At 39.7% G+C, this 21,745-nt stretch overlaps 1 protein-coding gene across 5 annotated transcripts in view; it reads left to right on the forward strand.

The window, feature by feature from the left end:
• ryr3 (ryanodine receptor 3) overlaps window positions 1-21,745 on the forward strand; it is a 110,954-nt gene that overhangs the window by 46,349 nt on the left and 42,860 nt on the right. For all 5 annotated transcript variants that reach the window (XM_013911887.1, XM_013911888.1, XM_013911889.1 and 2 more), the window contains 23 exons: window positions 195-328; window positions 455-696; window positions 3,276-3,468; window positions 3,914-4,130; window positions 4,613-4,717; window positions 6,599-6,702; window positions 7,217-7,300; window positions 7,997-8,156; window positions 8,271-8,415; window positions 8,755-8,960; window positions 9,289-9,463; window positions 9,952-10,160; window positions 10,338-10,501; window positions 10,595-10,643; window positions 10,754-10,914; window positions 11,885-12,047; window positions 13,063-13,149; window positions 13,559-13,785; window positions 14,717-14,929; window positions 15,640-16,249; window positions 16,662-16,862; window positions 18,803-18,905; window positions 19,843-19,977. In XM_013911887.1, the coding sequence (XP_013767341.1) occupies window positions 195-328; window positions 455-696; window positions 3,276-3,468; window positions 3,914-4,130; window positions 4,613-4,717; window positions 6,599-6,702; window positions 7,217-7,300; window positions 7,997-8,156; window positions 8,271-8,415; window positions 8,755-8,960; window positions 9,289-9,463; window positions 9,952-10,160; window positions 10,338-10,501; window positions 10,595-10,643; window positions 10,754-10,914; window positions 11,885-12,047; window positions 13,063-13,149; window positions 13,559-13,785; window positions 14,717-14,929; window positions 15,640-16,249; window positions 16,662-16,862; window positions 18,803-18,905; window positions 19,843-19,977 (4,087 nt within the window). The remainder of the gene's footprint in view (window positions 1-194; window positions 329-454; window positions 697-3,275; window positions 3,469-3,913; window positions 4,131-4,612; window positions 4,718-6,598; window positions 6,703-7,216; window positions 7,301-7,996; window positions 8,157-8,270; window positions 8,416-8,754; window positions 8,961-9,288; window positions 9,464-9,951; window positions 10,161-10,337; window positions 10,502-10,594; window positions 10,644-10,753; window positions 10,915-11,884; window positions 12,048-13,062; window positions 13,150-13,558; window positions 13,786-14,716; window positions 14,930-15,639; window positions 16,250-16,661; window positions 16,863-18,802; window positions 18,906-19,842; window positions 19,978-21,745) is intronic.

Consider the following 21,745-nt stretch of genomic DNA (forward strand, 5'->3'; position numbering starts at 1 on the left):
GGACGATAGTTCTGCTTGAAGGCCCTCTTGCGCACTGTGAATGTGCTCCAAGCATCACAGCTTGCAGAGAATCTGTCTGAATAACTAATCATTTCCTCTCGGAGCATGTGAAACGCTGACACACTGTGGATGTGTGACATATTTTCACACAAAAAGCAAAAAGTTTCTGACACAAGTGTCTTTTTCTCTGTCAGATCCTGGATGTCCTTTGTTCCCTCTGTGTATGCAATGGAGTGGCAGTGAGAGCCAATCAGAATCTGATCTGTGACAACCTCCTTCCCAATAGGGACCTGCTGCTTCAGACTCGATTGGTCAATGATGTTCAGAGGTAGAGAATTTAAAGTATTGCACCGCTGCTGGATGCAGTAGCCCCAGTATACACAGCTGATTAAAGAGTGGAAATTTGGAGTGACGATTTCAATCCAGTGTTGACTTTCCCTGTTTTCATTTCCAGTATGAGACCAAATATCTTCCTGGGCATAGCTGAAGGTTCAGCTCAGTATAAGAAGTGGTATTATGAGCTGGTCATTGACCAAGTGGACCACTTTGTAACCAATGAGCCGACCCACCTGAGGGTAGGCTGGGCCAACACTAAAGGATATGCTCCATACCCTGGTGGAGGAGAAGGGTGGGGAGGCAATGGTGTTGGAGATGACCTGTACTCTTACAGCTTTGATGGACTGCATCTCTGGTCAGGTGAGCATCTTAATTTAATATTTCACTGCTGGTAGATCTCATATGGCTGTAGCTCAGGTGGTAGAGCAGGTCATCTACTGATCGGAAGGTTGGTGGTTCGATTCCCGGCTTCCCCTAGTCTGCATGCCAAATATCCTTGGGCAAGATGCTAACCCGAAATTGCTCTCCGATGCATTCATCGGAGTATGAATGTGTGTGAATGTCAGTTGTGCTTGTGCGAATGGGTGTGAATGGGTGAATGCACAAGTTGTGTAAAGCGCTTTCAGTGCTCAGAAGAGTGGAAAAGCGCTATATAAGAACTAGTCCATTTACCATTTACCATATGTGGTTGAAATTCAAAACCCATGTATGTAAGAAAATATAGAGATAATGTATATTTAGTCTAGATGCATACAATCTTAAGGTTCAATGCTGTTTTTATCCTACGTTTAATCTACCTGACAACAAACAGTTTATGCACTGATCTGGATGATTCATAGTGAGTCAAGGTATCACATCAGTTTGAGAATGAAAATAGGCAGTATGCACAAAAAAGGTTTTTATCTCACGTAGTGTGTCATAATGGACAAAAACCAACAGTGCATCTTGGATAACTGATGACCTCCTGACAGAAAAGCTATCATACTGAAGCTGAAGAGAGGCTGAATCTGTGCAGTGGTTAACTATAAATACAAAACAAGAATGATGTTGTTGTGTAGGTCTGTGGAACTGTGAAATTGAGTAACCAGATAGCCATTATCACTGATTGGGTTTCCATTGTCTGGTTCTATTCTTTTCCTGGAAACTGCTAGGCAGTGTCTTCTTTCAGGCGACCGTGGCTCAGGGGGTTGGGAAGCGTATCTGTAACCGGAAGGTCGCCGGTTCGATCCCCGGGCTCTCTGTCCTGGTCGTTGTGTCCTTGGGCAAGACACTTTACCCTACCGCCTACTGGTGTTGGCCAGAGGGGCCGATGGCGCAATATGGCAGCCTCGCTTCTGTCAGTCTGCCCCAGGGCAGCTGTGGCTACAACCGTAGCTTGCCTCCACCAGTGTGTGAATGTGAGAGTGAATGAATAGTGGCATTGTGGCATTGTAAAGCGCTTTGGGTGCCTTGAAAAGCGCTATATAAATCCAATCCATTATTATTATTATTCAGACATCACACATGCCATAAAAGAGATATCACATGACTGACTCTTGTGTCCTCAGTTCAAAACAAGGTGTGTTGAATACAGAGTTTATAACTTGTAAACTCTATATTTATCCAACATATTTTCCCCCAACCCCTTTCCCCTAAACATCAAACTAAGAGGAAATGATACAGTAATTACAAGGTAATGTTTTTACAGCTTGCCTCCAACAATGAAAGTATTACATGAAAACATAAAAAAACCCCACTTAAATGAACATTTTAACGAGTCTACATTTAAGCAGTTTTTTTGGTAGGCACTACACCAGGGTGGGCAACTCCAGGCTTCGAGGGCCAGTGTCCTGCTAGTTTTAGATGTCACTCTGGGTCAACACACCTGAATCAAATGATTAGTTCATTACCGGCACTCGAGGTCTGGAGTTGCCTACCCCTGCACTACTCCCTGTCACTAGAGTCACTAATGAAACTAACAGCACTAGAATTCAATGAAGTAATGCTACAGACTCAGTGAAGTCAATCACATTGAGAAACTTCAGAGATCTGTGTCTGAATCATGTTATTTTGTTTATTTCATTTTTCTTTTAAGATCTTGTGGTTCGGACTGAGATGATTAGCGGTCTGGTTCTGGCCCATTGGCCTTATTCTGTCCATGTGTCGTGTAATTACTAGGAACCATGCGCAGTCAAAGACAGTCTCACTGCAAAAAGGCAAATTTGATGGCCCTGGAAAGCTGGAAAAAGCACAGTCTAGCTTTTAACTTGCTCTGTTATCTTGTCTTTATATAATATAAACTTTTAAATTTGTTCCATGCTACTCTGCACTACTGCAGTTAGGTAACTCCAAGTTTGTGGAATTAAAAAAGGGTTATTGAAGGACTTTGCCCTGACAGAACCTTTTGTGAATAATGCAGGAGCCTGCTGTCCCCTCTTTACTTTGCTTTTTCATCTTTGGGACACTGATATAAAATTCCACTTTCCAACCTCTACCTGTTAGACTTCTCTTTTACATCTCCTGAAAAGCCTTGCAACGTCTCGAATGATTTTGATATGCATGCCGTACATATTCAGTTTGCATTCAAACGGAAAGCGCCAGCTGATTGCAGTTTTTTTTTTCTTTCTGCATAAGAAGAAGGAACCAGTCAGTAGTTTGAGTCCATATCTTTGTCCTCTTGGTGCTTCAGGGGTATAAGTCTCTTAGTCCCTCTCTTTTCCAATCTCAGCCTAACAGCATAAAAACTATTTCACCTCACTTCCCTTCTAAATCTGCTAAAAGACCCATCACCTCCCCTCATCCATTTCATGACATTCTTGTTAAAGCACTCGCCACCCAACTCCCAACCTCTCTGCTCACTTCTCTTCTCCTTGCCCATCATCCTGCCCTACATTTGCAATGACTTTGCAGCTGTAACAGCCATCCATCCTCCCTATCTGTCTCTGCACGCTGTTGTCTAGGCCGAATCCCAAGGGCCGTGGCCTCCATTAACCAGCACCTGCTGAACTCAGACGATGTGGTCAGCTGCTGTCTGGATTTGGGAGCTCCCAGTATGTCCTTCAGGATCAACGGGCAGCCTGTCCAGGGCATGTTCGAGGACTTCAACACAGACGGGTTCTTCTTCCCTGTAGTCAGCTTCTCTGCAGGTGTAAAGTAAGGCTCTGCATTTATAATTGTGTTTTTGCTGAGGCTCTTGATGAATTTGCACCTTATGAACTTTTGTAGGTTCACACAAAAACCAATGGCATAGCACCAAATTAAAGTAATTTTGTTACTGTGCTGCAGCTTCCTGGTATCTTAATTTTTATCTTAATGAGACAGAACAGGTCATACCAAAAGGGGAAAAATAAATCTGAAACCATTTCTTAAAATGTTTTCCTATCAAATGAAGTTATATTTGGTTTAAATTTATGTGATGTGTTATGCTTTATCTTACATTTTATCCCAACAGCATACCAGCAAACAATGAAATAAAAAAATAAAAATAACCAAAGAAGAACATTTAAGTCTCTACTGCAAGCCTGATATTATGTAATGCCAGAGATGTAGACGGATGTTAGCTGAAGTTATTTACTGCCTTTTACTGTCATCATCACAGGGTCCGGTTCCTGCTGGGCGGTCGCCATGGAGATTTCAAGTTCTTGCCACCTGCCGGTTACTCTCCGTGTTATGAAGCACTGTTGCCCAAAGAGAAGATGCATGTAGAGCCTGTGAAGGAGTACAAGAGGGACCACGATGGGGTCCGTGATCTGCTGGGAACCACCCAGTTCCTCTCTCAGGCCTCCTTTATTCCCACCCCTGTTGACACCAGTCAGGTGAGATGTTAAAGTGATGTTACACCCAAGGAAATTAAAAGCAGCGGTGTGAACGCTTGTGTTGAATATACAGTAAAATTATATTCTAGTTCTTTTGGTTGGTTTGCTCTGGTTCTAAAAAGTGTGCTATAAAATGTCCATGATGGGTACATGATTGCTGCTCTTTCTCTTCTGCTCCTTCTTGTTTGAGTGCTGTTTAAAAAGAAGACAAAGCTGTTTACTAGCCCTGCAGCGGTTTCAGGGAATTCATTTTGTGTTACGCACCTGTAATTTAACATTCAGTGCTGCAGAAGTGGCTCTGAAGTACAAATGGAAAATAGGTGCTGACTTTCTACCTCAGTGTAACAAAAGGGTTGGCATAACCCCTAGGGATCTAACAATTGCATAGACATGAGGAAGAACGGTTTTCATTTGTCAGCCTTTTTTTTTGTCCAGCATCTTTTTGAATCCAACTGTACCATCTGTTCCCCTTCTCTCTGCAGATTGTTCTTCCCCCTCACTTGGAGAACATCCGGGACAAGCTGGCAGAAAACATTCACGAACTGTGGGGGATGAACAAGATTGAACTGGGCTGGACTTATGGCAAGGTAAACCTGTGATTCATCTGGAATATATTTATCTGGTATGTCTGGAAACACTGATAAAGGTCAACTCAAGTGGTCAAAATTGAAGTGCTTGTTAATGGCTCATTAATTTGAAGATTTCAGTCCCTGACTACAGGTATAATGGCCTGTTAACATATATATAACTAGAGGGAGAAAATGACACTCACGAAAAATTGTTAAGCTTACAACTGAGTAAACCTTACTCACTAGTGATGGGACGTAATGTGTCGAGCTTCAGAGTGTGTCGAGAAATCCAAAAAACTTTCTTTTTATGAAGAACGTTTCAGGGCTTGTTCCTTTATAGGCAGCAATATGTCAGCAATGGCGTCTGAAGATCTCACTGCTTCAGAAAGTATGAGTGTTTGTAAGACATAAGAACATAGATAAAGTGGATTGGATCCATGCAATATTTGCATGTTAGTGTTTGCATTCAAATTTCTCTAATTTGCCTGTAACATAGAGGTGCTTATTTTCATAGAAAGGAGGAGGGTTTCAGCTGTATGGCAACACTTGATCTCTCCCAAGAAAGTATTACACATAATACGCTTGTGAATAATGAAAACTGTGGAGGGCCATAAGTGCCAGAATTGTGAAATACATCATTAAATAATTAATTAAATGTGCCATTAATTGATTAAACTGGGAGCTAAATTTATTCACTGCTTTAAATGAAAGGTTGAAAATAAATAACATGTTTTATCCAAAACTTAACAAAAAGCAAACAACAAAAACTTAAAATAGAGCGATGCAAGATTCAAGCTTAACCTCAAAAAAGCAAATCTGTAATAAAGTTCATCAATGTTAGAAAAACTCCAACAAGCAATAAAAAAAAATCCTTTCTTTGACACTGTGCCAAATCAACTCATGCAGAGTATCTAATGTTATGTTACTGAGCTTGTTTGTCAATCTCTAAATTGCTCAGTGTAACTATAGTTGAAGTCCTCTGTATCTAAAGACATTTTAATCACTCCTGTCTGCACTGCTTTCCTCTATCATTCTCTCATCATTTTCCTGTCAGTCACTCCTGTTTACTGTGGAACAGATTGTTAGAAGTCTGATCACACATGCTGCCTCTTTTGTACTGTAGTGTGGTTATCACAGAATCATTTCCCACCGAGACTGTCATCGCAACAGCGGCCATTTAACAAACTTAATGAGCGTCTCACCTTCCAAGAGTATGACATTCAGATTAATTAAGACTGGGAGAAAGCTTCATTTGGGGTTAGCCGAGGTCCTATAGTTTTAGGGACAATCTTTAGGTCCAAGCAGCTGCTTAATGTTTTCATTTTGCTGTAACAAGCTCAGGGAGCTCAGAGTGACATTGCACACAACCCGAGACTCTCTGGACAAACAGAAGATTCAGTAATAATAAAGTTGAATGCAGCATCATTGCTTTGTATCTTTGTGTATTGGTTTACTGTGTATTTTTCATACCCCGTGTGCACTTCATTTCTATTTAACTGCTGTCAGCAGCAGAGTGCATTATCAGGAGGAGTCACTGGCAGTGTCTTATTGAGAGTCTGCGTGCAGCTGTAAATTTCCTCCCATCCACTCTCACAGATAGCCGAGCTACTGCGAGTCTATTCTCTGAACTGGGCTTATCTCACTTTATTTAAAAAAGGAAAGAAAAAAATCAACACCTGAGGCCCGAATTAGGCAGAGAAAAACAAACAAAATTTGCATCTCTGAGCAACAACTGCAGATAAATTCAGCTGCGGTCTACTTTTTATTTTCTGAATTCTGAGCCATTTTTGCTTATAAATCTATAAGACAAGAAGGTTCATAGAGCAAACAGTGGGTGTGGTGAGATGACACATGCAGTAGTAACACCTGACTGCTACCTTTTTCATTTTTTTTTTTCAGGTTCGTGATGACAACAAGAGGCAGCACCCTTGCCTTGTGGATTTCGCCAAGCTGCCTGAAACTGAAAGGAACTACAACTTGCAGATGTCCAGTGAAACCCTAAAGTAAGGCCTGGGCTGTCCTCTGGATAATCCAGTTACCTATTCATTTCTTGCTGAAGCTCCCTCTTGAATGCTGAGCAGACGCAGATAAGGCTAAGATTAAAGCGGTGCTTGTAATGACTTGCATCTCCTGAGTGAATTCCATTATTGATTTTTTTAACAAATATTGGATCCAAAGCTTATTTGAGCCAACTACTGAGTCATCTCACTGTAAAAACATTTGGCTCGGCTCAATAAAACATCCTCCTCTTAGAGGAAAGTTTAACTGGGTATGCAGTTTGTCAATTACATCTAGTTTGAGACCCAAATGGCATTTTTCCACGCAGCCCAACCTGAGTGCTGTTCTGTGTTATTATATTGATCGGAGGAGATTTATCAGTGTCTAATGAACAGTGTTAAAAATTTAGAACTCACTCAGAAGAATCATTTTCATCTAACATAATGTAATGAAGCTTGAATATCGATGCTGGTTATAGACTTTCTCGCTCTTCCTATTCACATTTCCTTTTATCCTCAGGACCCTTTTAGCCCTGGGATGCCATGTTGCCCAGGTTAATATTCACGCTGAAGAGGATCTGAAGAAAATCAAATTACCCAAAAAGTAAGACTTCCTATAAATTTAATTTATATTATAGTTCTATGTGTCTTTTTATCGGATACAACAAAAAAATGCTGAATTTTAGAGGCATTTATATAATCAGTGTCCTTTTTTAGGTACAAACCCAGTTCTAAAAAATTTAGGATGCTGTGTAAAATGTAAATAAAAACAAAATGCAATGATCTGAAAATCCATAATTTACTTACAGCAAGGAAAACAAATTGTTTTAGTTTGGGTTTTTTCAGGGAAGCCTTTCCATGTTTCAGCAAGACATACATTTCACCAGCTGAAAGCATCATTATGTGAAAAAACCATGACCGAATCTGCGGGACTGTTGAGCAGCTAGAATCTTATATCAGACAAGAATGAAACTACATTCCTCTCAGAGGTACAGCAGTCTCCTCAGACTCTCGTTAAAAGAAGAAAGGATGATTCTGACCCTATCCCAGCTTTTTGAGGATGTGCTGCTGTCATTAAATTTAAAACAAACTAATAATTTCTTAAAATCTTAGATTTTCCCAGTTAAATTTAATGTTTTCTGTGCTCCGTTGCGATTAAAATATGTTTTTGGAAAAAAATATATATATATCAGCAAATCATTGCACTTTATTTAATTTACATTTTATAGAGAGTCCCAACTTTTTGAGAAAATTTGGGTTGTAAGATACCCGTATCTTATCTTATCAATATCATTTGTAGCTACATGATGTCCAATGGATATAAGCCCGCGCCACTGGAACTCTCTGATGTGAGACTGAATGCTGGTCAAGAGGTTCTAGTTGATAAACTGGCTGAAAATGCGCACAATGTGTGGGCCAAAGATAGAATTAAACAAGGATGGACCTATGGCATCCAGCAGGTAAAGTTCATGCAGCATTTGAAATGGAGAAAATGAAACTCATGTATTGTTTTTACCGTTAATTTTAAATGACTTTAGTCCACTAGTACAGTTTCTTGTCACTGTTTGTGGTAGGATTTGAAGAGCAGGCGTAATCCTCGCCTGGTGCCATATGCTTTACTGGATGAACGCACCAAAAAATCTAACAGGGACAGTCTGAGAGAAGCTATCAGGACTATGGTTGGATATGGATATGAGATCGACCCCCCAGATCAAGAGGGTGAGACCCTGGCGCTGACACCGCGGTCATTTAAAGCTCTTAAAACTGATACAGGACCATCTACTGTATGTTCAAAGGCTACAGCAACAGCACTGCTTTCACCTAAGGTTTTGTAAACGTTTAGGAGCGCATAGATTTTGCTAATATACTACAAATATATGTGGTACAACTCATAGTTATGCATGCAATATTTTTACACATTTCTTCAATCTGAAAGCCGGCACTGACGAATCCTCATTATAGCTATGGATTGATTGTAAAGTCTAATAGTAGTACTGAAAATACGAGCACGTGTATCCATGGTGTTAAATCCTCTGGTTTTCGTATCTTTGCCTAAAGTTGTGCACATGCTTGATGATCAGAGCATCGAGACGATACGCTTCTTCCGTGTGGAGCAGACCTACGCGGTGAAGACGGGGAAGTGGTACTTTGAGTTTGAGGCTCTGAGTGGAGGAGACATGAGGGTTGGCTGGGCCAGACCAGGCTGCAGACCTGATGTGGAGCTCGGAGTAGATGACCAAGCCTTCGTCTTTGATGGATATCGGGTAAACTGCATGTATCCTTTCTTTTAAACTAGTCATGGGAAGTTGTCTGAAGGCAACTTTTTGAAAGATCTAGATACTTTAGATGTATCGTCATGGACATTGCTACACTAATTATAATATAAAAATGAGACTACGGAATGGTTATAAGAGTAACAAAATATATGTAGTTCAGCCATAAACTTTCTAAATACAGGATTTCACCGTATATTATATCTTTTACATTTTAACAATACCTACAGTCACAGTCACAGAAACCGAAGCAACATTGTTGTTCCATTTATTAGCAAAGACAAAAACATGTGATTCTTGTTATGTTTTTTTTTTTAAGGGACGGCGTATGCATGCAGGCAGCCGCTACTTTGGACAGCCTTGGAAAAAGGGCGACGTGGTTGGTTGCATGATCAACATGGAGGACAAATCCATGATTTTCACCCTCAACGGAGAACTCCTGATCACCAGTAAAGGATCCGAGCTTTGCTTCACTGACTTTGAGACAGAGGATGGTGAGGGCTTTGTATTTCAAGCCAACTTCATTTATTCTGCCTGTTTCCTTCAAAGTGTCGCTGGGAGTTTGACTGGGTTTGTTTGCATAAGATTTTAAAAAAAACTTAAAATGATAAGAGTGTTTCATTTTAATTAAGTCCTTTGTGACACTGGCTCATTACTCTGTAAATGTACCATTGACTTTGGAAGAAGATGGTCACACAGGAATAAAGTAAAGTTGTTAGTTTGTTTTTAGATTTCATAAGTGATAGATTCTTAAACATATGACATTTGAGTTTTGGTGGATAAAGAAAAAAGGAAAAATTTTTTTTTTAGAAGTACAGAATTCAAGAAAGCCGACTCACTGTTGCGTGCATGCATGTAAACCATTGGCGTTCTTTTTTTTTTTTTTTTTTATATATATATTTTTTTTTAACATGTTTCTGATTTGTAAAACGACAATATAAAATACACATGTTAAAATAATACATTTTTCTAAATACACCAGGTTTCATCCCCGTGTGCAGTCTCCGCATGTCTCAGATCGGCCGTATGAACTTGGGCAAGGACGCCAGTACTTTCAAGTACTACACCATGTGTGGTCTACAGGAGGGTTTTGAGCCCTTTGCTGTTAACATGAACAGAGAGGTCACCATGTGGTTCAGCAAGCGCCTGCCCACTTTTTTCAATGTACCTGAGGACCACCCTGATATTGAGGTACACACATTCTCAATATCATTAGTGTTTTTATTGCCTTTTAAGTTTGCTGCTAGAGTTGAGATTTGCTTTTTTTTTTATTATCCTAGAGAGCTTTTTATAATAAACACTAGAGCTGGTGTTAATGGGCACATTGATATTATTGATCCCTCGCTTTGGGTTTCATTAACTCCTCAGGTGACGAGGATTGACGGAACAGTCGACAGTCCTCCTTGCCTTAAGGTCACTCACAAGACGTATGGCACTCAAAACAGCAACAATGACATGGTCTACTGTAGACTGAGCATGCCTGTGGAGTTTTATTCTGCAGACAAGCTCCTGGATGAATCACTGAAGCTCAGGTCAGACATCTCAATTTATACTTAAAGTTAAAAAATACAGCCCAGAGTGTTTAAGATAACTTAAATCTACTGTCATGTTTTTTGTTTCTGCAGCCATCCTCCAAAAGAAGATGGAAGTATTGACTTTGGAAGCATAACAACTGTAAATCCACATAGATTCTCAAAAAAAAAAATAAAAAAAACTATAGTATTTCTCTCTGTATATTCAGATTAACCGATAGCACTGTTTGCCCTTTTTCTTTTAATTGGCAGTATTACTACTCAGTGCGAGTGTTTGCTGGACAGGACCCTGCTTCTGTGTGGGTGGGCTGGGTCACACCCGACTATCATTATTATAGCAAGAACTTCAGCCTCAGCAAAACGCGCACGGTCACAGTGACGCTGGGAGATGAGAGGGGCAGGGTCCATGAGAGGTATGCTCCCTTCATTTTTAATATCTGGAATTCATATGAAATGTTTGATCCTTTTATTTGAAGAGGCTTTAATATTCCAGTGGGACATGTGCTTTCACAAGTGCATTCTGTGGTGATACCTTCCTTAATAACTTTTTTGATTTCTCATGACAGCATTTTTCCTGTAGTTTTAATATAGTTATTGCTGCTAAATGTGCTTCTACCCGCTCCACACACTGCTTCTACATTTTGGCTTATTTCTTAGTATTTTTGAAATAAATAATGATACAGTTTAATATGCCATTAACTGTTGTTGTTCACGTGAGGTTGTATTTAAACAATTTTAGATAAGGATCCTAAGGATCAGATTATTTTTTGTGTGTTATGTCTTATAGGCATTGAAATATGACCTTTTTACTAGTAATTCTAAATGTAGCTGCATTTGTGACCAAATATGAAGGAATCCAATTTGAGCTGCACAAACATCAAAAAATATTACAACAAAAAATCCCTTAGCATGCTTACCAAGCTCTCTTGAAAGCTAGTTAAAAGCAAAGCAAATAATATGGCCTTTCATTTTTTTTAAATGACTGCCATCCGGGGATAACCCATCCTTGTATGTTCGTAATTTAAAAAAGCATGCATTTCAAAGTTTATACCACTAATACCTGTGTCATCGCTATGTGTTGATCAGTATGGCGAACATGCTCACAATTATTTTAGACAGACCAAACAAAAACATTTCAGTCATCTTTTCATAGCTGGCTTTCATCCTTATTTAGCATCCGGGGAGGTAAATGGGGAAGATGGCCTCTGTGTGTAACAAATATGAATGAGGCAAAAGATCAATGAGTGTTGACCAAATGAAAATTTATTGTGCCTCCTATTTGACACCCCCCCACCCCCCCAAGTTGCCTATGTTGTCCTCTGCATATTTGCATTTACTTGTATTTATTGATGCTCAGTTCTTGTTGTGGTTGCTTTACCGCAGTGTTCAGAGGAGTAACTGCTACATGGTGTGTGTAGCAGACGCAGTTACCCCGTCTTCGTCCAGCCGCTCTAGCTCCGACCTGGAGATTGGCTGTTTGGCTGACCTGGCCACTGGCCTTGTCTCCTTCAATGCCAATGGCAAAGAGCTCCCCACATCATATCAGGTAAGTAAGTATAATAGAAATCAGTTGGCAGAGGAGTGAAGCACAAGGTTTGGCTCGTAAACTTCAATAGACGTAAGCTATTACGACTTTCTCTTGTGGTTTAGTATTCTTCCCCTGCTTTGGCACACATGTTTGTTTGTTTTTTTTAATATCCTGAACGCAAAAAGAAAAGAAACTCTAAGCAGTTTGAGTCACTGCCTTAAATGAATATCTCTCTCAAACGATTTCACTCATCACATATTTGTACTGCCCACACACTCTCAGAACGATCTTCCCTCCTTTAATCCTTTCAGGTGTCATTAATTCATTTGTGCCACAGCAAATTAAACCTGCAGAGAGATAGAGTTGGGAAATTAAACCGCTGAATTCTCATCTGTTTTGTGAACTAGTCATACAAAGACAGACATCGGCTCAGTAATCCTTGCCTTGCTTGCTGTCCTCATCTCTGGTGTTTAAAGCATCACATTGAATGCCTGACTAGACACTGAAATGGTGCACAAAGAATCTTCTACCGCCTGTGTTCTCCTTTTTTTTTTTATCTTGCATAATCTCCTGTTTCTCTCCTTTCTTCTCGCTGCTTTATTTAGTCATGAACTGGCTTTTTAAGAAGGGGAAAGCCCTCTGAGGGAACCAGGAGGCTTTTAACCTGATGAAAAGCTTCTTGTCCTGTTATTGCATCAAAGCTTTGGTTGTTTGTTCTCTTTTTTTGTAAAGTCTGTGATGGTTGTCATCGATATACCAGCTAATACTCATTGAACTTGGATTTCAAACTTCAGCTAATCCACAAGCTTAGGGGTTAAAAGCCTTCTGACATTAGTTGAATTTGCCACCAGAGCAAACACGAGGCAAGCACAGTGCTCATTGCATTAAATATATAAATTTTCAGACTCCACCATGGGCTGGGTTCAAGGAAGAGCTCTGTTCTGCATGTGTTGCTGCACTTTTGTCTCATTTTGGTGCTGCTGTAAACAAGGGATAGGCTGATGTGGATAAGTATGGCTTTGTTTACTTTCAGGTGGAACCAAATACCAAGCTCTTCCCTGCTGTATTTGTCCTCCCAACCAGTGCAAACCTCTTCCAGTTTGAATTTGTTAAGATAAAGGTTTGTTTCTGTCCTAACCAAACAACACTGTACACAGTTTTAAGCACTTTTCATCGAGTTATGAAACAGCTATGTACTTTATCTTCCTCACACTAATTAAGAGGTGTTGAATTTTTAATGCCATTCATTCATAGTCATGGACTGCCCAGCTGGCCTATATTTTGACTTGGTGACCCATTTAGGATGCTCTTGCACTGATTAATTTTGTGTGTGTTTGGAAAACTAGTAATCAATATACATATTTACAGTGAAGAAAGGATGTCACAGAAAGCACTACGTATATAAAAAGAACTGATTGCATCGCTATTGACTGAAAGGATGTGATATAACCAGATATTAATATAGTTTTCATTTAATCAAATTTTCTACTTAATGTAATTTTTCCTTCTTGTCCTCATTGTAATCCCAGGATGCCATGCCACTCTCATCAGCCATATTCAAGAGCGAGCACAGGAATCCGGTGCCACAGTGTCCGCCACGGTTGGATGTGCAGACAATTGTGGCAGTGCTTTGGAGCCGGATGCCCAATACCTTTCTCAATGTGGAGACGGCTCGTGTTAGTGAAAGACATGGCTGGGTGGTCCAGTGTCTGGAGCCTATGCAGATGATGGCTGTACACATACCTGAAGAAAACAGGTGTGATTATAATACTCTATAAACCGTATAAACAGTGACAAGTGACTGTTTCACTTACAACGTGTTACTTTGTGTTCCCTTTAGTTGTTAGGGAGGATGTAGTGCGTTCAGTGTCTTTTCACATTTATAGCACTTAAATTAGCTTCCATAGACAAATGATTGAGTAACAATAGATACTTGTCATTCATTCTTTACTGTGAATTGGGCTGATGAAACACATTTAAGACAGATTAGCTGCTTCCAGAACAAACACTTCTTGGCACTACCTGGGCTGAGTACTCACTGGTGAGGGTCACTGTAATTATATTGAAGGTAGCTGCTAACAAAGACTTTAAAGTTTTGCCCAGATGAATCATAATCACAATGAATATTCTCCTTTTGCGTATACACTTAATCAAGCCTGTCATTCCATTTTTAGATAGATTTAGGGCTACACTACTAATGTTTCACAAATGTTCACACTTTTAATTGCTGTTGCTGCATCCATGTGTCTGACCAAATAATTGACTTGGACCATGGACTTTAAAAATGGTCTAGTAACTTCAATGGTTCCTATTTCATACAATTCAAATGTGCATTTTAACACGGAAAGACTCCTGTAAGCGGACATAACATTAAGGCGACAAACTACAAACCACACATAATGTGACATCATATAAAGTAATCTCAGTCAATTCTATGCACAGTGCTACAATTTTCATGTTAACTGCAGACTGTGATGGATTGAGATGCTAAGAGGTTTCTAATGTGTTTTGCGGCCCCATAGATGAACTCTTGTTTCGTAGCATGTGTATTTGTGTGTTCTGATATCAGAATACATACTGGAAAATAAGTTTTAATGATGAGAAAGATGAGTAAACAGGCAAAGTCTTTCTTTGGAGTAAATGACTTACTCGAGCTTACTTTGTTGTTGTGGTGTCTTTGTTTGCAGGTGTTTGGACATAATGGAGTTATCTGAGCACGAAGACTTAAGGAAGTTCCACTACCACACACTAAAGCTGTATTGTGCCCTTTGTGCACTGGGAAACACTCGTGTAGCTCACGCCCTCTGCAGCCATTTGGACCAATCACAGCTCCTCTACACAATCGACAATCAGTACCTCTCTGGCATGCTGAGAGACGGCTTCTACAATGTCCTTATCAGGTGTGTTGGTGTGCTTCGATATATTTTATATACTTAAAATGTAAGTTGCTATGGATTGCTCAGCTGGTGTGAATTTTGATTTTTAATTTATCTTACTAAAAAATGACCTCAGTCAATGACCCGCCGTGCATCAAAACAAGAAGAAAGCTGCAGTGTTTTTACTCATCGGATCATTTAATGATGATACATGATGGAATTATGATTTGACAGTGTCATCTGCAACAACATTAACTGTTAAACTGATGCAGCATTACGTGAGATCACTGAGCAAATTTGTGCTATAAATCTTAATAATCTCTCTGCTGTGTTTGTTTTTCCACCTCACATCTCAGTGTTGTTGTTTAAACTGTCTTTTCTTCACATGATGTCAAATAGCAAACTCATGTGTACCTTCTATATTGCTGAAAATTCACTTTTAAGCAGTGATTGTTAAAGCCTTTGTGACGCGAGGGTTTGGTTTAAGAAATTTGATTATGAGTAACAGAGTTTGAGCAATCAGCACCTTATTTGCTTGTCAGGCACTCATCACCACAACTATTATCTCATACAGATGTATTGTGGTTATTGGGTACTGTTGGTTTGTGGAAACCATACTAATACAGCATAATTCATAGTTCTTAGGAGAGATCATGAATCATTTTTCTGCGTGTTTTTGTAATAGCCAGTGTCTTTACTCATGCTATGATTGAACTAATTCTACTTATTGTCAGCATTCATCTTGAGACAGCAAAGGAAGCCCGTCTAATGATGAACAACGAGTTCATTATCCCTGTGACGGATGAAACGCGCTCCATCAAGCTGTTCCCAGATGAGTCCAAGCGACATTCACTTCCTGGGGTGGACCTAAGCACCTCCCTTAAACCTCGGGTCAATTTCTCCCCTGTGGGAATCATCAACACCAAACGCCAACAGTTCCTCTACAGCCCCCAGATCCCATTGGGCATCCTAAAGGAAAAAGCCATCAGCATGCTAACCGAGGCAGTGCAAGGTGGAGGGACACACATCCGAGACCCAGTAGGCGGGAGTCTTGAGTACCAGTTTGTTCCCATTTTGAAACTGATTGGAACGCTGTTAATAATGGGAGTCCTGACCAGTGATGAGGTGAGGCTGATTCTCCTCCTGATCGACCCCAATGTGTTCGGAGAGACCAAAGAGGGTGAGGAAGTTAAGGGGGATGAGGTGGCCGTGTCAGGGGAGAAGGAGGAGGTGAGCAAGAATGAGGAGAAGGCTGTAGAAGCAGGGGAGGAAGAGACCAAGGAGAGCAAACCGCAAGTTAAAGGCCTGCTGGAGAAGTCTCTGCCAGAGTCTGTCAAACGCCAGGTGATGACAATAATCATGCACAGATGATTAAGCTCAGTGATAAACTGAAGATAGGAAATAGCTGAATTAAACTAACTCCATCAATTTATCTGCCAAGGTTTTAATTAAAATTTAATTTTGCCTTCATGAGATTAGGTACACTAATTCCCCATTTGTCAGCAGTTTTGATTTTTTTATGATTTATCGCTTGCTGAGAGACGAATTCATGAGTAGAAAGTAAGGCAGTGGCTGAATACTAATGTTCTATAAATGACTAAAACTTGCTAATAATAATCATGCATAATGGAGATGGAGCTATGAAGTTAAATCAAAAAAATGTCATTCATACAGTGAAACAAACAAAATCAAAACCAACCGAGACATAAAGAAACAGAAAACCTTTGAGTTGTTCACAGATTTCTGTCCTTTTCAGATGTGTGAGCTGCTCCACTACTTCTGTGACTGCGAGCTGAAGCACCGCATCGAATCCATTGTTTCCTTCTCCGACAGCTTCGTGTCCAAGCTGCAGTACAATCAGAAGTTCCGCTACAATGAGCTAATGCTGGCTCTCAACATGTCTGCCGCTGTCACTGCCAAAAAGACCAAAGAGTTTCGTTCACCTCCGCAGGAGCAGGTACAACACCGCAGAGGGGCCAGTGTATGAGAAAGTGTTTCCATCCTCTCTGAGATGTAATTTATGTTCAAGGTGGTTTCCGTTTGCATACTGTCATAAGACCCTGGACGGATCGCCTAGACCTTGGGGTAAAAACAAAATCAATGACCTTGAATAGAACAGAGGCAGAGGCAAACACTAGAACACAAGGTGCTGCAGTTCTCTAATTGCCTTTTAGTTTTCAGTTTCTTAACTTTATTTTCTGCTGGAATTCCCGAAGGATAAACTGGGCCATATGTGCAGCTAAAATTAACTTAGGAGTGAATTGGCCCTGCAGTGATAGTTAAACCTTTGGCCTCTTACAGGGTAAAATTATTATTAGTCCCACAGGAGCACTTTATGTTACAGTGGGTTCATTTTTTATAAGTCAAATATGTTTAAGCAGAAGATGAACTTAAACAACTGGCACATGATTAATGAACTTTTCTATAGACCATTGTGAAAAATGTTTGCAAAATCTTAAGTTTATCAAAGTAAAAATGCCATCCATCCATCCATCCATCACTGCTTTTCTGGGTTGCAGAGTCTATTCAGGGGAGCACTTTAAACAGACATACGGTTCATCTAATGGGACACCAAAAGTGTTCCTAAGCCAGCTGAGAGATATAACCGATATCTCTAAAGCATGTTCTGGTTGGGACTTGCCTGCAACACTTCAACTAGGAGAGCTCTTGGATGCATCCTGTTCAGATGCCCAAACTATTTCAATTGGTTCTTTCTTCACAAGAAGATATCAGTGCAGAGTCCACATCACTGCAGGACTGATCCATCTGTCAATCTCAGTCAATCATTCGCCCGTCACTTGTAAACAAGACCCTAAGATATTTAAACTCCACCACTTGGGGCAGAAACTCATCTCCAACCCAGAGGAGGGACTCCACCCTTTTCTGGCTGAGGACCATGGCCTTAGAGAACCATTCTTGCCACTTCACTGAAAATCTCTTCAGTACGATCTGGAGGTCATTGTCTGTTGAAGCCAGAAGAAAACAAAACGAGGTTACGCTGCTGTGAAAATCCAATATCCAGTGTTCTGCTAGATAGTATATTTTTATGTAAACTGTAGCATGTCTCTGAGCCAGACTAGAGAATAGGAAACATTGAGTAAATAAGGAAAGAAAATAAGGAATAAAGTCTCTGATGTGTTCTGTGTTCACATCGCTTGCCCTGTCCTGTAGTATTGTTGAAAACAACCTGGTAGTGACTAGGCAAGGTTGCTGCATGACTGCAAAGCATTCATGTTTGAAATATTTAATTGTGCATCCTCTGAGCTGTGAAACCTTGAGGATAAGCACTTCCAAGATATACTCTGATCCCTGAAACTAAGTTGTGGTGGTCAGCAGCAGGTGCATACTGTAAGCGAGATTCTCCACAATAAGAAACCTCTCGTGGTTTATTAAAAAGCTCTGCCTAAAATAGACATGGGAATAGGCTAACCTGGACTCTGCGATGGATGCATCTCATTTATATTTAGTGTTTTATAGTTAACTTGTGACCTGTAGCAAGCACAGCAGATCTGTGGTTCTACATGATACATTAAGTATTTTCTGCATTATATTATGTAAATACCTGTTTAATGTTTTTAGTTTCACATTTGACTGGGTGTGATATAAAAATGCTCAGACTATTTCTGTCCGAGTTCATCAGATGGCCACTATCTGACAAGCCCATGTGAGCACTTACCGCAGGAGACTACATGAGTAATTATGCTGTGACTCTAAAATGGTAATGTGCTTGTCTCTGTGACTTTCCACTGCTCTCTACTGTGCAATCCTTCTTTTATTCATTCTTTACCACTCTCCTTCCTTCTTTTGATCTCACTTCCTATCTAAAATTATTTTCCGTGTTGCTGTTCTCAAGTGCTTTCTGGTCTTATAATGTAAACACTCTTTTGTTTTCTGCAGATAAACATCCTGTTGAATTTCAGTGCAGGTGAGGACTGCCCCTGTCCCGTGGAGATCCAGGATGAGCTCAACTCGTTCCATGAAGAACTGCGGCTGCATTGTGGTAAAGTCCAACTGCTGACAGTTAATGTTGTTGATACAACTTGTATAAAGATGTTATGCATTTCTGTTCATAAATGTCTAAAGGTGTCACTGTAGATCTTCTGATAAGGACATCTTGTCACACAAAACTAACCATAGCATTATTCAGACAGGCCATGAAGTCGAGCTAAAACACTGTCCTCAAAAATAAGTTGAGGACTCTGCTAGAAAATCTCTGCCAACAGTTGCTGCACATCTGCAAGCCACTTTGCATCCCACCCCCACCCCACTTCTTTGAGATTTTATTCTTTGTGGTGCTCAGAATTCATATTAATAAGATTCTCTGAGCAGTTCTTGTGATGACAATACACAAAGGATACATACACATTGTAGCTTCACTCGTTTGGATTCAAGTGAAACTCTGAATTAATATTTACAAAGGTTCTGAGCTGTAAGTTGCCAGGGTTCTTCTTACGTTACAGACCAGCAAAGACCTTATTCCAGCAGCCTGTCTCTCTGATCATCTGATCAGAGACTTCTGGTTGGTTCACACTCTTAATTTAAATCCAGAGCTTGTAGCACCTAATTTTGGACTTGTTTGTTTTAAATGACTGCGGAAAAATCATTTTATACAGTATGTTATTATATTCCCCAATCTTCTTCGCACCGACTGCTTGTATGGAATGAATGTATGTGTGAATGAATGTAAGAAGAACCTATACTATCCTATGATTGTCTGCTTGCATGCTGGGAACACTTCTTTTATTAAAATGTGAAGCACTATGTAACTGTGTTGTAAAAAGTGCTCTGCAAATTAAGTTAATATTATCTGGCAACATAAATATGTTTATGTTATGAGAATGATCGTTAAAATGGGTTTTTGTTTCCTTTACACAATGCACATGGAAGCAGTCGGTATACCAGGATAAATCTCTGAGCGCCTCCATTTCTCCTGGCAGGAATTCCAGTGGAGGAAGAAGAAGAAGAACAGGACACTTCAATTAAAGGCCGTCTTCTGGCTTTACTGTATAAAATCAAGGGCCCACCACAGAAGACAGAGCAGGAACCCACAGAGACTGAACAGGCTGCCCCCAGTAAGTAGCCTTTAACACCAAAGAAGAAAACAAGCTAGCGACCAGTAACTGTACTGAAGTTTAACAATAACTCAGCAATGCATACGGCAGTGCAAGGCTAAGGTTTATTATTTCAATTGTTTATCTTGGTGCTGCAACACGTAAGCAGGACTTTATTGTGGTTGCTATCAGTTTCTAAACATATACCACATAACTATGTTTAGCATTAAATATTATATTGACATTCAAAATCATAAAGCGGTACCGATTTATCCATAATAAATATTGCAGACCACAAAACACTTTCCAATCACTAGTTCTTTGCTTCAAGCTTTTTCTTTTTTGCTGCCCTTTGCTCAAAGTATGTTTTTGTTCTGTTTCAAATAATAGAATAAGACTAATGGACAGTTCCTGCAAGACTCTCTGCCATAAATTTTAATACCTTGCTCCAGCCTGCATTATTCAAAAGCATTATAAATGGACGGATGTTCTGATTCAAGATTATCCTGATGGATCTGCTTTAGCATGTCTACAAACCCAATTCCAAAAATGTTGCGATGCTAAGTAAAGTTTAAATAAAAACTGCATGCGATGATTTGCAAATGTCATGAACTGTATTTTATTCACAATAGAAGATAGAAAATAGTTTAAATATTTGATTTGAGTCATTTTATTATATCATGAAAAAAATAAGCTTATGTTGAAATGTTTGGTAGTAATGTGCCTGAAAAACGTTGGGACAGAGGAACAAAAAGCTGGAAAAGTGAGTGGTACAAAAAAACAGTTGGAGGAACATTTTGCAACTAATTACATTAACATGCAATAGATCAGTAACATGATTGGATATAAAAAAATAAATAATTAAAAAAACGTAACGTCTGAGAGAGACAAAGTTTCACCAATCCACAATTAACGGTGTCAGTATTGGATGGAGAAATCTTTGTTTGTGAATACACTTCCACAAATGCAGGTTAATGCAAAGAAGAATCCACACATAAAATTAATCCATAAACACCACCATCTTTGGGCCAAAGCTCATTAAAAATGTGCTAAAGAAAAGTGGAAAACTGCATCTCTGATTGTATGGAGGTGAATTACTGCCTCTGGAACTGGCAGTTTGCACATCTGGAAAGGCACCATGAGTGCTAAAACATATATGCAGGTTTTAGAGGGACATATTCACCCATCCAGATGCCATCTTTTTCAGAGAAGTCCTTGCATATTTAAGGAAGATGCTGCTAAACTGCAAACTCTGTCTATTACAACAGTATGCTCTCATAGTTGGAGAGTCCAGATACTGAACTTGCCTGCCTGCAGTCCAGATCTTTTACCAGCTGAAACTTTGGACACATCATAAAATTAAGAGAATCCCTAGAATCCCTTATCAGACCATTGGACATTATTACTAGTCTCCTCAGCTCCCAGACATTAACAGACTGTCACCTGACAGTGGTAAACATGGCCCAGTTTCAACTTTTTGGAGAGGTTTGGCTGCCATGAAATATTAAAAAAATAACCTTAGTTCTTTCTTCAAAGTGTACATTTTCACATTTTAAACTTCTACCACGTTTGCTGTGTTCTATAGTGAGTGAAATATGGGTTGAATTCTGCTTTTTCACTTGACTCAGCGTTGCAGCATTGTCAGAGTCTGTTTTGTTCATCAAATAAATTGATGAAGCAGTCTGACAAAAGGATGGACGGGCAAAATAAGCTGCTTCTCTTGCCTGACAAAGTTAGAGCTGCTAATTTTTTTCAACGTGTAATTTTATTGTCGGATCTTTATATGTCA

This window comes from Pundamilia nyererei, unplaced genomic scaffold (genome assembly GCF_000239375.1).
Source record: "Pundamilia nyererei isolate P.nyererei 1_Seehausen unplaced genomic scaffold, PunNye1.0 scaffold00074, whole genome shotgun sequence".
Classification (NCBI taxonomy): domain Eukaryota; kingdom Metazoa; phylum Chordata; class Actinopteri; order Cichliformes; family Cichlidae; genus Pundamilia; species Pundamilia nyererei.